The sequence below is a fragment of the Pyricularia pennisetigena genome, assembly GCF_004337985.1.
Source record: "Pyricularia pennisetigena strain Br36 chromosome 4 map unlocalized Pyricularia_pennisetigena_Br36_Scf_6, whole genome shotgun sequence".
NCBI lineage: Eukaryota > Fungi > Ascomycota > Sordariomycetes > Magnaporthales > Pyriculariaceae > Pyricularia > Pyricularia pennisetigena.
In genome coordinates this window covers 1,414,966-1,431,563 of record NW_021940918.1, presented here as the reverse complement: position 1 = coordinate 1,431,563, position 16,598 = coordinate 1,414,966, and the positions used below count along the sequence as shown (strand labels likewise).

The window sequence follows — 16,598 nt, the reverse complement described above, 5'->3', positions numbered from 1 at the left end:
CGACCACAACAACTACAAACCATCCACCACTTAGCGGCGCATTTCGCTCGACAGCCCCAACCACATTCAAAGCGCATGGTACCTATTATCTCGCCAGGACGGTAGCGTACTCACACGCTGCGAAGCCGACGTAGCCGTCCCCTCCCTCGTCGGCCGCAGCCATGACCTTCGACATCGCCGGCAACCTCCTGGAGCTTACCAGTATGCTAGGCCGCCATCCCGCAAAACACTCCCAAGGCCAGACTTTTTTACTGACCGGATGGATCTAGGGCGCGCTGCCGAGGAACCCGAGCCTGGAGGTATGATACTGCACACTGCCATAACCTATCTATACTGTCGTCTACAACCTCATCAGACCTGGAATTACTGCCTGACTGACAACTCTCGCCTATAGAGGACACCTCCAAAAAAGAAACATACTCATCATGGGCGCTTTTTATCCTCATCGTGCTGCTGATCGCTGCCTTCTTTGCAAGTTACTTTCTCTCGCTGAAGAAGGTGACAGCAGTACATGAAACTGTCGTCTCCATTTTTGCCGGTTTGCTGACCCTTGTAACAACCTCTCCTTCTCCGACCGCTATGCGTCTCACTGACACCGGTTTCCTTTTTTTTCCCCAATTTTAGGAATGGCAGTCGGCCTTGGATTGCGTGTGTTTGCCGTCGATGGGCTCCAGGACCTCGTCAGCTTCGACTACCAAATCTTTTTCAACCTTCTCCTTCCGCCCATCATCCTCTCATCCGGCTACGAACTACATCAGGCCAACTTCTTCCGTCACATAGGAACAATTCTCACATTCGCCTTTGCTGGAACGTTCCTCTCTGCAGTAGTCATTGGTGTTATACTATGGCTTTACACGCGCGTACCCCTCGAGGGGCTCACCATGAACTGGATCGATGCCATATCCGTTGGCGCAACTTTGTCGGCCACCGATCCCGTCACCATTATAGCCATCTTTAACTCGTACAAAGTGGACCCGAAGTTGTATACCATCATCTTCGGAGAGGCCATTCTCAATGACGCTGTGGCCATTGTCATCTTCGAGTCGGCGCAAAAGTCGGCCAGGGGCTTGACCAAAGGCAGTGCTGCTGGAATCTCTACCTTCTTTTGGGGTTTCTGGATCTTCTTGAGGGATTTCTTCGGCAGCTTGTTTATCGGGGCACTTCTCGGCATCCTCACCGCGCTCATGCTCAAGTACACGTACCTTAGGAGGTTTCCCAAGCTGGAGAGCTGCTTGATCGTGCTCATTGCTTACGCCACCTACTACTTTTCCCAGGCCATCCACATGTCTGGAATCGTCTCACTCCTGTTCTGCGGAATCACGCTCAAACACTATGCATACTTCAACATGTCCCGAAGAACTCAGCTTACGACCAAGTACATGTTCCAGGTACTCGCACAACTGTCGGAGAACTTCATCTTCATTTACCTCGGTGTTTCCCTCTTTACCGACAAGGACCTCCAGTTCCAGCCCCTGCTGATTATTGTCACTGTCATGGCGGTGTGCGCCGCTCGCTGGGTCGCCGTTTTCCCACTCTCATGGGGCATCAACTGGTTTCACAGGTACCGTGCAGAAAGGCGCGGCATCAAGAACGTCCCCGAGGAACTGCCATACAAGTACCAGGGTATGCTGTTCTGGGCTGGGTTGCGTGGAGCGGTTGGTGTCGCCCTGGCCGCATTGTTGACAGCTAAGGACCACCGTGCCTTCAAGGCCACCGTCCTGGTCGTGGTGGTTCTCACCGTCATCATCTTTGGCGGTACTACAGTCAACGTTCTTGAGATACTCGAGATTCGCACGGGAGTGACGGATGAGATTGACTCGGACGATGAATTTGACATTGAGGCAGTTGGAGGATACTACAAGCGACCCGGTAACGGAATCGGTTACAGCCCGGCCGGGCGCAATGGTGTTGTGCCCCTAGATACACGTCCGAGCAGGAGACGTGACAGCAATGGCGGCGCTGGTGGAAGAGACACGAGCGGCTGGAGCTCAGGACATAGATCTCCCTTGAGTGCGGCTCGACCTGGCAGTCTCAGCCGCACAGGGTCGATTCGCGAGGACGCGGAAAGACTGGACCTCCTTGGGAATCCGGGCGGTTCGACCGACTCGGATGACATTGGGAGCGACATTGACACATCGGACCTACCGCCACCGGCCCCTAGGAGACGATCCAGCCCCATGCCGCATACGGGCGACGAGGACGCAGCTGGTTTGCCAGCGGAGGGGAGTAGGACAAGGTCGAACACAGAGACGGGTGGCTTGTCGGCCACGGCCGCCATCCGTCAGCTGTTCAGCACCGAGGACCCAACGGCGCTGTTCAGGCAGCTGGACGAGGACTACATTAAACCGAAGCTACTGCTCGATGGCGGCGCCGGCCGGGGGAACGGTGGTGGCGCTGGCGGATCGAGTTAAAAGCTTTCTTTCGTGTAATTTCGGGTAAATATTTTATAGAGATTCAAACGCATGGCATGAACGATCAGTATGGGACACTCGCAGACTTGGTGGCTATCCATCGGTAGCAGGGCGACGGCGTTAGAAAGCCCTTGACTACGTGTACAGGAGAGGGACAGCACGGTGGATGTGTCTCATTTATTCATAAAAGTCGAACAGATGCGGGTCTCGACTTGTAGGAGGACACGAACAGTAATAGATGATATGACGATTATTTCTGTCTTCTTGAATAGTATGAAATGAGCAACACCGAACTAAAAACTTCCGAACAAGGGAAACCCAGGCTGACGCTGAACCCACCACAATGCCATCCATTAGAGAATAACTTCCCAAAGGCCTTCGATCGAGGAATATTATAGCGATTGTTTAAAAATAGGAATAAAAGGGGCGGGGGGAAGGAAGCCGTCACACAGCAGCAGCACGATCCTGTACTATATGCTTCTCATTAAGCCAAAGTCATCCATCTCACTGCGGATACTCCTCCATCGAACCCTTGGGTGCATTTCCGGCCTGTTGTGACAACCCGCCAGGACCGGCTGTTAGTCAGGACCCATTTGTTTTGTTTTTGTTATTAATTTTGAGTGTTCAAGAAAAGGCTCAGACTAGCCGGTCAATGAAGAGGGCAGGGGAACATGAGAAAGAACCAAGAATAAAACGTAACATAGCATGACAAAAAAACTTACGGGCGTCGTATATGTGAACTCGGCGTCTTGCGGGACGAGGTAGCCACGCAGGCGGTCCTCCCACTCGACGCCCGTCTTACAGCGGAAAAAGGCCCTGAACAGATCAAACTCGCGAGCGAACAGGCCCTGGGTGGTAGAGGGTTTGTGGTAGTTTGGCGGAGCTCGTTTCTTCTTGGTGAACCTTGCCACGAAATGATATAGGCGAGGAGTGGCGTTGGACTCGAAAAGCTGGTTTTGGGGGGTTTTGTTAGTTTTGAGTTAAAAACGTCTTTTAGTCAGTCTGGTATGCAATAAAAGCTTGCCTGCAGAAATAGATACATAAACAATGGTGTAGGACGAAATAAACGGAGGGCGGGGGCGTGATTTGTTTTTTTTTTTTTTTTTTTTTTTCGGGGGACGACTTACATAAAGAGTGTAGCAGCTCGAGTCCTTGCCCTCAAGAGTCACCTCGTATTTGAAGTTTGTGCTGTCTGTGTAGACATGGTTGAGTTCTGTGGTCCGCCAAAATCACAACAGTCATCGAGCGGTTGCCGTGTTAGTGAGTGAACACGTCACCTTTTTTTTTTTTTACATATGGTGAGGGATTTTAGTCTATATAATACGGGTGTGAAATGGTTGCCTTACCCGTGTTGACGAAACCATCCTCCTCCAACTGTTTGCCCTTGGCAAGCCTCTTTTCCTGAGCTGTCTTTTGGCTCTCTTTATTCTCGGGTCGATCCCACTCATAGTCCAGTTCCCTCAGCTTCTTTGCCTTGAGGCAGCTGAATTCAAGCCAGTCTGACTTGACGATGAAGATCTTGTGTAGGTTCTTGGTGCCCCTCTTGCCCTTGTTCTTAGCCTTCATGATTCGGTAGGCGTCCGCGACTGTGTTTACCCGTCCACCAAAACGTCAGATCAAGCCATCATAAGTCTGCGATATCTATATGACGATGGGCGAGAGAATGGCTGTGTGATTACCTCGACCAAATATGCCTGTTCCTCCCTTGTCAAACTCCTCCTTGGAGCACACCAGATGGGTCACTGTGTCGTCTACCTTGTCAACCAGCTCGCCATGTCGGTACTTTATCCACCGCTCAATTTGCGGCTCAGTCCAGTTTTCGTCTAGCTGACCCGCTATGGCAATCCTGCAATCACGGAAGACGGGCTTCTCCCACGACTCCATCTTTTTGGTCCCGGGTGGCTTTGACATGGTGAGGAAGCTCTGCGACTCGTCAAAACTCTCTCGATGTGCGTATGCTTATAGTGTGAGGCTTAGGCTTGAAGGCTGTAGCGACAAAAGAGGGCTGTAGAAAGCAGGATTCCAAGGAAACGCTGCTGAAGAGATTTTGAGAAATTGTATAAATCTGGAGAGATGTGTCGGGCAACTATCTGTAAGAATATGGACTGTAGCAAAGTGCTGCAAGAGAAACTGAGGATTGTGTGAATCAAAGTGAAGTCAGCCCACGAGATTCTGGTGTAAGAAAAGACTCAGCGGGTTATCAATGGTACATCAGTACTGATAAGTGATGTCAAAAGTCAGATGCAGCGGGTAGGTGTTTAAAGGGAAAGTTGAGAGAAAATGCCAGTCTGTCGTTCTCATTAGCTCGCTGGCTAAATTTTGAAGCAGTGTGACGATTGAAATAGGACAAGAAGGTGGACAATACGCGAGGGGAAGGGCAAGAAGCGATGGCACGAGGATGTTAAGAGGGGGCATACGATTCTTGTGCTAACCTGCCGGTGGGGAGAGAGAGAGAGAGAGAGAGAGAGAGAGAGAGAGAGAGAGAGAGAGAGAGAGAGAGAGAGAAGGAAGACTGAGATGGAGGTAGGAGAATGCCTATGTGCTGCAGGGCGGGATTGTTCCTGGACAGAATGTGATGACCACATAAAACTATTCTAGGCCCTATATACTACTCCAGAGAGCAGCATCTGAAAGTGGTTCGTCGGCTTCACATCAAGCCTCTGATGAACTGATCTAACCCCAGCTCAAAAAGCTCATTCTTTACACCCTCTCCACCCTTGTGCTCAACCGGCGCCAGGGGATTTTTCACAACTTTTTGACACCAAGGCAGCAAGATTAGCAACCGGAGATACTCGGAGGTAGTGCAAATGAGCGTTTCCAGGTGGGGGGCGAATACGCACCATATTCGACCCAGAGGTTGATATAAATCTGGTGCAGCACGTTCCGCATGCTCATGCTCGCCGTGTCGGTGAGCAGCACGAAGCGCAGATTCGTCGGCGTCTCGTAAAAATGCAGCTTGTACTGGGCGGTCCGGTACGCGATGAAGGCGTCGTCGTCCCCGCCGAGCTTACGCACCATGTTGCGCAGCGAAAAGACGGTGCCAAAGATGAGCTTGGCGTCGTCCTTGCGGCTGTCGCGCCCAGGCTTCCCCGTGTCCGCGGCACTCGGCGGTGGAGGAAGCCATTGCTTGGTGTAGATGCATTCGGCTGTTTTGTAGATGGCGTGAGCAACACGAAAAAAAAAATATAAAAAAAGAGAGAGAGAGAGAGGGATCATACTGTGCCTGTCAAAAATATAAAACGAGTAGACGACCATGATGAATGACGACCGGGACCTGGGCTTCCCAGGCGGACTGAACAAAAAGAGGGTAACAAACAAATACAATCTCCGGTTCAGGTAGGGAGTATATCTGCTTCAAGATCCCCTCTAAGGTTGTAGACGACAGCAATCTGCAGCATCTGCCTCCTTTCTATGACTGCGCCGTGAATATTGATTTGCCTAGGCAAGTCAAGTACGCAAATACCTCAGGTAGTATGGACACAAGACTGTTATGTTATGTTGACACTGGGTTCCCTCTGATTATGCGTTAGTTGAATTGAAGGAAAAAAAAAAAAAAAAAAGAAAAGGACGTCGCTAAAAACTAACGACAAGAGGCTGTGCTCACACACTCAGTCATTCAGTCATCCATTGATCCATTGACGCATAGCATGGTGTAGGTAAGCAAATATAATCAGAAAGAAGTATCGTAAATCGGTTGCCCTTTGCGAAGGTTGCAAACCACACTTTTGGCAAGTGTCGCCAGGATTCACAGTGCGAGACATCATTTCCCAAAGCATTGGAACGCTAAAAGCCCAAGCCAGGGTGGAGTAATGTCACGTGCACCCCTCAACCAGTACATGCCGCACAAACAACCGAATCTCCTCCATAAGTGGTTGCTCAGACAGCTACACTACAGTCCAACTGTTTCTGTCAAAAACAAATTCGTTGAGTAGTCTTGTATTCACTTCTTTTTATTCATATCTCGACATGGCTTTCTCATGTCGAGTGTCTATTTTAAGTTGTACGACTCATGTCCGCCAACTGCTCAACTACACGTCACTGTTCTCCTGATATCTCGAGGGATAGCCTACAATAAACAGCCTCCATATGCTGAATCTCATCCCAAACCCTCGACGAACGCCTTCGCTGAGAATAAAAGGAACTAACTATATGTACATTAAAAAGCATGTTCTATGTTTCAAGTATTGTGCCCGCAAATACGCTCTCAAACTTTTCCAGATCATCAGCTGCTAGCAGCCTGTGCACTTCCACTGCTGACCTGTCGCTGATGCTGAGGCGCATTCATTTGAGACTGGCTTTGGGCCGTCGGCGTCGGCGCTGGCGTTGGCGTCGCCACAGCCATGGCCGCAGTCGTGGTGGTGATCGTGGTCGTGGCCGCGGCTGTGGCAGGGGCCGGAATGGTGGTTGGGGTTGGGGTTGGCTTCGGAGTTGGGGCCTGCTTGTTCTGGCCCTGGGGCTGCGCGTGAGCCGGGGCGTGGGCCTGAACCTGGCCTTGGGCTTGACCTTGGGCTTGAGGTTGGCCTTGGTTTTGAGCTTGAGCTTGAGTATGAGCTTGAGATTGAGCTTGACCCTGGCTGTGTTTTGGAGCCTGCGCTTGCGCCTGAGCCTGAGCCTGAGCCTGAGCCTGAGCCTGAGCCTGAGCCTGAGCCTGAGCCTGAGCCTGAGCCTGAGCCTGAGCCTGAGCCTGAGACTGGGCCTGAGGCTGAGGCTGAGCCTTTACCTGACCTTGTACCTGACCCTGAGTCTGGCCGTGACCCTGAGCCTTGCTGTGACTCTGACCTGAATTTTGACTCTGAATTTGACCACTTTGCCCGTTCTGCACCGTGCCATTCTGACTACCTGCCCGCTGGGCCTGGGCCTGGGCCTGGGCTTGCGCCTGCGCTGCGGCAGCGGCAGCCTGTGCCTGGGCGGCCTGTGCAGCCTGGTGTTGCTGCGCCAACAAGAGCTGCGCATACTGATGCGGTGTGCCGCCGGCCCCAGCTCCCACCATACCGGGCTTCGGAGATGAGCCGGCAGCCGCGCTCATCGCGTTGTTCCTCTGCTGTACCAAACGTTTTTCCAAAGTGACCGCCGCCAACTTCCGCACCTGGTCTGGTGGCATCTGTGGCGCTTGTGCGCGGATTTGTGCCTCCACGTGAGCTAGTGCAGCCGAAGATGCCTGCTGTTGCGGTATGCCGTGGCCTCGGGGAGAGTTTGCAGCCTGCTGGTTTAGGGGCGGGCTCATGGCGCCTCCGTTTTGCGGGCTGAATGCCAACGCAGCTTGCCCATTAGCAAGATAGTTTTGTTGATTGGCATTGTGAACTCCATTAAGGGTGGTGCGCATGCCTGACGGCGAATTCTGCATCCCCGCTTGGTTTTGGAGCTGCTGAGTGCTCTGTAGCTGCTGTTGCTGCTGTTGCTGTGGTTGCTGTGGTTGTTGTTGTTGGTGCTGCTGCGACTGGAATTGCTGCTGCTGCGGCTGATGCACCATGTTTGGTTGCTGTTGATGGTGTTGCTGAGGTTGCTGTTGCGGGTGTTGGAGGTGACGTTGTTGTTGTGGTGGTTGTTGCTGTTGTGGTTGTTGTTGTTGCTGCTGCTGCTGCTGCTGGTGCTGCTGCTGCGGTTGGTGTTGCTGAGGCGACTGTGACTGGGCCGCCTGCTGAGGAGGGTGTTGATGGTGCTGGTGATGTTGCTGCTGTTGCTGCATCTGAACAGACCTCTGTTGATTTTGTATTCTCTGGGCCTGCATGAGCATATTCATCTCAGTTGGGCTCGACGACGCCATGCCCATTCTATGCTGCTGTGCCTGCAATGGCAGCTGGGCCATGCCGTTCATTTGCATCGGAGGAACAAGATTCCCAGCCGCTTGCTGGAGTCCTGCCATTGGATTTTGCGGGGCCTGCATCGCGATCCTAGCACGTGCATGGCCGGGTATGCCGAGCTGGTTTGCCATGTTTCCAGTGTGGGGAGCACGAATTGCCCCGGCCATCGGGTTTGCCCCGGCGCCCGCGGCCTGTGCTGCTGCAAGTTGCTGTGCCATGTGAGCAGCCATCTGAGGAGGCAGTGCACCACCTGTCGGCGTAATACCGCCGGCACTTCCGATGCCGGTAGCGCCCACGCTGCCTGTGGAGGCTGAAGCTGCGGCAGCAACCGCGGCAGCCGCCGCGGCAGCAGCTGCAGCCTGTGGATTGCCTGTGGCGGCGGCCTGAGACCTTGCTGCGAGTGCAGCCTGATGCTGTAACGGTAAAAAGACATGTCAGTCACTCCCTTCGTACCACGTTGTAATAAAAAAAAAAAAAAGAAAAAAGCCCGACATACCTTTCGTTGCGCTTCCTGTTGCTGCTTCTGCGCAAACTGAGCCATGCGTTCATTGATCTGCTGGTCTCTTTCGTATCGCATCAAGCTGTAATCTCGAGGAGTCTTGTTTGGCCCACGCGGCTGTTGTGCTTGCGAGTTTTGCTGCTGCTGCTGTTGTTGAGACTCGTTTTGTTTGCGCATTGCCTGCACTGAAGCCGTCTTATGCGCCGTGGCTTCGCGTTTCTTGGCTAACTTCCGCATAGCATCCAGCAAAGTCAGGTGTTTCTGCGCTCGCCTCCTCTCCACCCTAATGGTTGTCGTCAGGCGCTTGCGTGGCACGGGAGTCACAGCCCCTGGCCCGGCTTGAGCCTGTGCAATCTGGTTCTTGGCCGCAATGACAGCCTGTGCCTGATCGATCCGGTACTGGTACGTCTTGAAATACTGTGTCTTGGCCATATCATTCGGTAGGCCTTCCAGATGTACCCAGCGTTCGAAGCATTCCCACGGCGTCCTTCGTTCCGCTCCAGACGAGAACAGGGATGGCATCGCCATCCTGCTGGATATAAGTGACCAATTGTAGGAGTACTCCCGTACTAACCTCTTGAGCTGATCATCCTCTGCATATGTCCATTGTGATGCGGTGCGCGACTCGTAGAAAGATTGCAGGGGCATAGGGTGCTCTGTAGGCGGACGGAACTGATGGCCCGCATGCAGCCTATCCCTTAGACCCTGCATCTCAGGGTCAAACAGCGCGACATCCTTGAGCTCTCGCTCTAATGCCTGACCATTGAGAGCTTCGGCAGTGTCGTCGCGATTATTCCGATATACGATGTTGTACTCGTCTTCGGCATCACTGTCGCTCTCCTCTGCAAACTGGTACCGACTACGCCTCGTCGGAGGTCCTTTGAGCACGGGAACCATTGGCCTCTCGACGTATTTGGTCAAGGGTACGGCCGCAAGCTTCCAATGTGCATCCGGATCCTGATCCGATTTTAAGAGGTCGGCATTGTCGGGTATCTGGAGCGGGCCTCCGTACATTGGAAGTTCGTCAAGGAGTTTGGTAAATGCCGAAGAGTTGCTAAAGCTGAAAGTGAGCGAGGTATCAGGCAAGGCAAATATCTCAGCTGGAACAACATGTGTGGCCGGAATCTGATCGTCGTCGTCCATTGCAGGTATTTTGACATTGCCAGTCTCGTCCGAATGCTCATTGAGCATGTCCGTATCCACACCGGAGGCAGTATTCTGTTTCGTAGCTGAGCCCTCATCTTCTTGCTGGTCCGGCATGTCCATGTCTTCCGTTTGCCCCGTATCATCGCTGGGAACTGGCCGAATTACCGCAGCCTTGGGGATGATAGCCGGTACCTGCATCAGTTTCCTCTTGACATCGTCCGCGGCGACCCAATCTGCGCATGCAAAAGCGAGAACGCGAGCTGCTGACCTCTTCCACTTCCTTTCTTGTCTGAAGTCTGTCCGCATCCATTTCATTTCCTCCAATACTTGATCCCAATGCGATACAGGCCTCCGGGGTTCTGGATACCTCCTAGGCTGCCTCAAAGACCACTTATCCTGCTGTTGCAAATGATACACCCGTCGCAGCACCCGGCACGCCTGCTGCTCCATTATAGACAAATGAGCATCAGATGTCGAGAGCGTCTTGTGTGCAGAATTGAGCAGACTGTCAATAGGTTTCATCCACTTGGCATTTTGAGTGAACCCCTGGACAAATAAGGTTGTAAAGTAATCCTCGGTGAATATGTCGCTGGATTTGTTCTCTTCGCCCTCTTTCAGCGGTCGCCGTACTGTTGGGAATTTTGACTTCTTCTCTCCAAATATAGCAACTGGGATCCTGGGCTTGGTTGGCTTCTCGGGGAGGTTCTGGGACTGAAGTGCACTGTGGACGACCAGATTCTCTGGCTGAACCCCTTGCGCATCAGCGTTAGGATCAGAAATGAGAATATCAACGCTATCCGGCTGGGCTGTATCAGGCCTCGCAGGCTCCGCCATGCTTTTTTCCAGGGGCGACCCAGAGGACTCCTGACTACGCAGAGCCGCAGCACCTGGGATGCTGGTTCCCATTGGTTGCTGTTCAGTTGGCTGCTGCTTGGTTTCCTGCTGGGGAGGAACAGCCGCAGACGGAGCTGGGGCTGGACCAGGGCCCTGCCCATCGGTAGATATATCCGCGATTTTTTGAGTTTTGGAAGGAGTTGCAGATATCTCGGACAAGGAATGCAGCTGTTTCTGCGGCAACGATGCATCTGCTGAGCTTGAAGTTGAATTGGCTGGAGACCGCGACTTGTCATCGGACACAGGGTCTTTTGAAAGAACTTGTGGTTTTGTTTGAGAGGCACGACCTGAAGCCGATTCGGCTGCGGCTGCGGACTCCTGCAGCAATTGTGCCTCCACACCATGCACCGTAGACAGAGCGTCCGCCCCAGCACTTGGGCTTTCAGAGCGCGCCGATGCTTTCGGCGACGCTGCGCCTATCGGCAACCCATCGCTGCCGTCTTTCCTATCGGAGGCAGGTTGCGGAACTTGTTGTGGTTCCTGCTTCTCTGTCTCGTTTTCGGTGTACTGCACGCCCTCATGCTCTGGGCTCGTATCCGTAGATGCATCGTGGGGCACAGGGGTTGCAGCAGTCTGAGTGGTGCTACCAGGGGACGAAAGTGCTTCCGGGAAGCGAGAGACATCTGCCTGTGGGGGGCGAACACAAAGATCTGCCCGACGATGCACCAATTCTCCCTGCCCCGCGTCAGGCATTTCCACATCTCCAGCATCTGTATCGGGCATCCTATTGAGAGGCGCCCCGATTTTCGGCGTGTCGGCTTGAGCCACAGTTTCGGGTTGAGACTCAGACTTCGACACCTGCACTTTTGGCAGGTCTGTAGCCGTCTGCACTGAACGATCCTCCGCGGGTCCTCCAGAACTTGGCCTTAGCGATGAATGGTCGACAGTAGCAGCATTACTGGACGGCTTGCCAGAGCTAGCCGTTGTAATCGCCGAGGCGGATGTGGGCGTCGAGGTTGCATCTCTCGTAGCATTGGGCTCTTTGCATGATTGCGGCTGGTTAGACTCCTTCTCGACTTCGGTGGCCGAGGCCTGTGCCACTGGAGAGGGTGCAACGTTTTTGGTAGAGGGATCAATGGCTCGTGGACTGCCAACAGAGGGCAACGTAGTCTTCGGGTTTCGGTTCGGAGTTGCGACGGAAGTAGTTGCAGGTATGGCTGTAGCCTTCGAAGGGCTGGCAGAGTGAGATGTCAAGGAGGAAGAAAGCTTCAAGAATCGTTGTAGCTGGTCTGAATTCAGGTTAAAATTGTTGGGTATCGTCTGGTCGTTGAATTTGTTGCCCCTGTTACAAAAAGAGGTCCATGTGAGCACCAGGATAATAGTAACTAATGAAAGAACAAAGAAAAGAAGAAAAAAAAAAAAAGACCCCAAAAGCTCTGCAAGCCCAGTGAAAGCTTGTGAAACAATATTGGAGGGCTTAAACGCACCGGATTATGTCGTGGTTGAGGAGGAACTGGTCGGCCGGCGCGCCTGAGGACGCGTTGGTCGCTGGGCTGGGTCGGCGATTAGGAAATCCATCCTGCTCGGTCGCGACAACGAACAACTCGCGAAGCTTGCGCTTCCGCGAAGCTACAATTGCACTGTTTGATGTTAGCACCAAGCCGAGCGATTCAAAATGACGAGAAGAACGAGCGCTTTCGCATGAGGATATTTCTAACCTGCATTCTTCCCGCTTTGTTTGCAAGAAGGCTGCGCGGTCGGCAGACCGGACCTCGTTCATATCATCGGCGACGGCGGCATCCGTTTTTTATCAAAACGAATGCTGCGCCGAGTAGTCCTAGATGATAGGATACAGTCGCTGTGGTCAGCGATGATGAAAGCGATCGCGTTGTGCTATTTTTCAATTGATTTCGATTGCCGTCGTTTGGGTGTCTCCGATAACCACCAAATTTTCACCTGCTGATGATGAATCAATGATACCCGCTCAATTACGGCCTAGCTGGGGCGGAAGGTGGCAGGCGGTACTATCAGAGACACTGGAGTTGACGCGACCCATGAATCAGCACAACGCTAACCTGGTTTGCGTGCGGATCAGCGGAAGACGTTAGTGGACAGCGTCGCAAAGTAGATGGTGGGGCTGTTGCAAGGTATTTGGACGCGCCTGAAAGGATAAGCATTAGAACTGGTTTAGGGAGTTAAGGCCTGCATACGGCTCTTTTTCCTAGTGATAACTTACTGCAATGTCCGCAAGCACAAATGTACCGTATCCACCGAGAATTCCGACTGACGCGTGCCTGTCAACGCAGATTCAATTCGCGATTTGACTTCTATCTAAATCCTAGACCCAGATAGCTTATCCATCTTCATACATTTGTATCCCATGCATCTGGGATCCCATCAAGCCAGGGTCAGCTTTTTCAGCCCAGATAATAATACTGTATGCTAGGCACGGTTCACCCAATTTTGTGCATGTGTGCAGTTGGTATGCAAATCCGACAAGCAGCCACTCTCGTGCCCATTTTCCTTCACATTCATCCTAGCCCCCTGTCGATTCCTTCCATTGGGCAGCGAATTCCTGATCAGGGCTTTACTTCCAATGAACGGGTGTATCGTACTGTACTTGGCCTAATCAAGGACAGAAACCGTAACAAGACGCGAACGCATTGATCAAGTACAGACATACTAGGTACCAGGGTCTACCGTAGTCCTCCCTTTCAACGAAGATGGAACAAAATGGGCGACAAGCAAGCAGGACACGGACGTTATCTGCTATCGATTTCGCAATGGGCCGCTGCAAATGAATGTGATGGAGTAAAGGGTCCGACATTTCTTTTGTGATGAACGGTTATGAAAGCCACTGTTTGTTTGGTCCGCTCAATTCTCATCACCCCGGCACTCGACCAGCCTCGACAAACTTTTTTTGCTAGGTATGCTTGGTATGATCTTGGTAGATTTTACGACATCCGAGCAGTCCCCAGAGTGCTTCCCACGCCACAGGTGGGACTTTGGTGCCCATCTGCTTTGTTCTCTATCTACGCTACCAAAACAGGTACTCCGCCAGGTACTCCAGCTGGTCAAACGGCTAGATTTTCATAGCAATTCAGACTGTAGATACTTCGACGCAAAAATTGATTGCAGTCCCACTTTGAGGCATGAGATGGTAAGGCCCACATACTTGGTACCGGTATGGGCATGAAGTACATAGATGCCGCATTCATCCTGCAGTCCAAAGTTTTCAACAATTCAAACTGCCTTTTCTTATGCTATGTACTTCGCTCCTGTAAGCTGCCAATGACTTGTCAATGACTGATCTTGATACATGTCAAACACCATGAATCTAATATTAAGTCGAAACTGGTAAATATTATGGCTTAAAATACCGGGCTTTGATTATATCGTATAAGATTATATAAAAAATATAAAAAAATAAAAATAAAAAACCATAGCATCTCTGAAACTATGCTCATCAAACGTATATTCCAGTGTATCGGATAGGTCGGTACGGAATGTAGGTAGACTAGGACATTCGTAGTTTCGCTTGAAGCTCGGGAGCCACTTATTGCACAGCGATGGAAGAAAGGCGTGTTTTCTTTTCTTTTTTTTTTTTGTGGGTTTGATATTATATTCGTCATGCGGCAGGAAAGCACCTTGTTTGCCATGTACTATGAAGCAAAGACAAAAACATGTTTGAGCAATTTGGACCAACGGTGTGGGCTCGGGGATAAAAGTAATCAAAGAGTTAAAATCGACCTTTTTGGTGCTACCTCTATACCAGTATTTGTAGTGTCTAGTAATTCCGGCAACAATACTTGGCCTATTAGAAAAACGTGGGTACCTTAAGGGCCGAATCGAGTTACTCTGACTGTCAGTTCCGGATTGCAGTACGTCCACGACAAGCAGCCACCTGACGGATCCACTTCAAACAGGCATCGCATGAAACCCAACACCAGCGCTAGATTTGGATCTCTTCGGGCAGACATATACACAGGCGACATATCTGCATTTAGAAGCGCAATTCATCACCAATTGCATCTGCAGCTCGAAAGATATACTACGAAATTTCTAATACCTGCTTTCTCCAAGCATGTCCGACAAAGACTCTGCAAACTCACGCATCGCCATTACATTCGGCGCATCCAAAGCGCCCTCAAGGCCTGCACCCGCGTCTGCCCTTGGCAAGCGCGCACGACCGCATCTTCTCGGCGACAATGGATCTGATTCAGAGAGCGATGGGGAAGGACGCCCGACAGGCAGGGCCGAGACTATCACCACAATCGGGGCGGGCGCTGATGGCCGCGGACAGGATACAGGCTCCTCAAAAAAGCCCCTTACGATACCGAGGCAAGCAAATCGCGACTGGAAGTCGGAAAAGAGAGCACGAACAACTACAACATCAACAAGACAACAAGTGGACAAGGAAACCGAGCCGGCGGATCAGGACAAGCCGCTAAAATGGGGTCTCACCTTAAAGGAAAAGGGAACCAAAGCCACCGAGAATGCGAGCGTCCAGTCGGGAGAAGCACCAGCAGATCAGTCCGATGCAGAAAAGGGCGCCGATGAGGCAAAAGCAGAAAAAACTGCGGATGAAGAGGCCATGGAAGCATTGCTCGATGAGCGGGAAGACAAGAAGAAGAGGAATTTAGTTATAGCACGTGCGGATTCTGCGGGTGCCAAGGAGGAGGAAGCGTTCAAGCAAAACTTTCGCAACGCCCCGGACGTGTCCACCCTGGAAGACTACGAAGAGATGCCTGTGGAGGAGTTTGGCGCAGCACTCTTGCGTGGCATGGGCTGGGACGGTAAGCCCCGGGGCCCAAAGACGAAGGATGTCAAACGTCGCCCAAACCAAATGGGACTTGGGGCAAAGGATCTCAAGGGGCAAGAAGATTTGGGAGCCTGGGATCAGAAAGGAAGCTCGAGATCACGCCCCAAACGACTCAATGACTACAAGCGCGAGGAGAGGGAACGGCGAGACAAGCGTAGCCATCGCGGCTCTGAGAGCTACAAGCAGGAGCGCGATCGCGAAAGGTACGAGGATCGTCACAGTGGACATTCGCATCGCCGCCGATGATGCTAGCGGCTCCTTGGAAGGTACATAAATATTCCGATCGTCGAGTGAGTATAGCGTTTGCTAAGCACCTAGCTTTGTGAACGGTTCGGGGATGCCGTCGCCCGAAATGGGGTCGTGATCCTGGAAGTATCTCGCGCGCATGCCCAATAGCCAAGTAGCGGCTTTGAATACGCAAGATTTGGGCTTTCATGACTCGCGAGCCACAGATACGCCGCAGTGCACCTCAACCTATGTGGCAAGTGTCGTCCTCCATCTGCGTACAGGTTTCATGTACGCCCACTAATGGAAGCTGGAGGGCGGGACAAGGAAGATGCCTGGCATTTTCAAAAGGCGTGAAGTCTGCCAGCCGGAAGGTTTCGCGGGGTTGTGGAATCGTCAATCATACTGTAACTCTATAGCGGACCCGGTTTTTATATTCGCGATGGGTACGAGAGAGAGTATATCCGCTAACCACTTACGAAGTACTACTACCCGGTTCCAGAACATCCATTTTGGAACGAGATGACTGCTGTACAGTAACCCGATCGAATCATGGAATTGGAAACAGCACTTGGGTAAATTCCACAGGCCTGTTTACTTCAATAATTCCATTACCAAAAACCGCTTCATCACGTATTAATTAGGTGTGAGCGGGCCATCATGCGCGATGGTTACACGATCGCCTGCTCGCAGTGATGACCGCTACATTTATGCCAGCCCACTATAGCCTGCCGCCCGACCAAATGAATGCGTGTCCCATCCACCACAACACCCTTTTTTGGTCCAATGTGGTCCAATTTGGTCCAGTAGGCCGATGGTACTTGGTCTAGACCTACCATGTAGTAGAACAAACCAACGTC

General features: G+C 52.0%; 4 protein-coding genes across 4 annotated transcripts; 2 read left to right on the top strand and 2 right to left on the bottom strand.

Annotated features, from left to right (window-relative positions):
- Positions 1-161: 161 nt before the first annotated feature.
- Positions 162-2,411, top strand: PpBr36_06026 (uncharacterized protein; the record flags this gene model as incomplete). Its single annotated transcript, XM_029893173.1, has 4 exons — positions 162-201; positions 270-299; positions 395-538; positions 625-2,411. 4 exons carry the CDS (start codon positions 162-164, stop codon positions 2,409-2,411), a joined length of 2,001 nt encoding a protein of 666 aa, XP_029746624.1.
- A 504-nt stretch (positions 2,412-2,915) lies between these two features.
- On the bottom strand, positions 2,916-5,666 carry PpBr36_06025 (uncharacterized protein; the record flags this gene model as incomplete). Its single annotated transcript, XM_029893172.1, has 7 exons — positions 2,916-2,960; positions 3,134-3,361; positions 3,539-3,624; positions 3,758-3,997; positions 4,091-4,369; positions 5,252-5,557; positions 5,630-5,666. The coding sequence occupies 7 exons, from the start codon at positions 5,664-5,666 to the stop codon at positions 2,916-2,918; spliced, it is 1,221 nt and encodes a 406-aa protein (XP_029745863.1).
- A 967-nt stretch (positions 5,667-6,633) lies between these two features.
- On the bottom strand, positions 6,634-12,471 carry PpBr36_06024 (uncharacterized protein; the record flags this gene model as incomplete). Its single annotated transcript, XM_029893171.1, has 4 exons — positions 6,634-8,625; positions 8,709-12,033; positions 12,179-12,331; positions 12,410-12,471. 4 exons carry the CDS (start codon positions 12,469-12,471, stop codon positions 6,634-6,636), a joined length of 5,532 nt encoding a protein of 1,843 aa, XP_029745418.1.
- A 2,304-nt stretch (positions 12,472-14,775) lies between these two features.
- On the top strand, positions 14,776-15,759 carry PpBr36_06023 (uncharacterized protein; the record flags this gene model as incomplete). The annotated part of the gene is made up of 1 exon (XM_029893170.1): positions 14,776-15,759. The coding sequence occupies one exon, from the start codon at positions 14,776-14,778 to the stop codon at positions 15,757-15,759; it is 984 nt and encodes a 327-aa protein (XP_029745849.1).
- Positions 15,760-16,598: the final 839 nt, after the last annotated feature.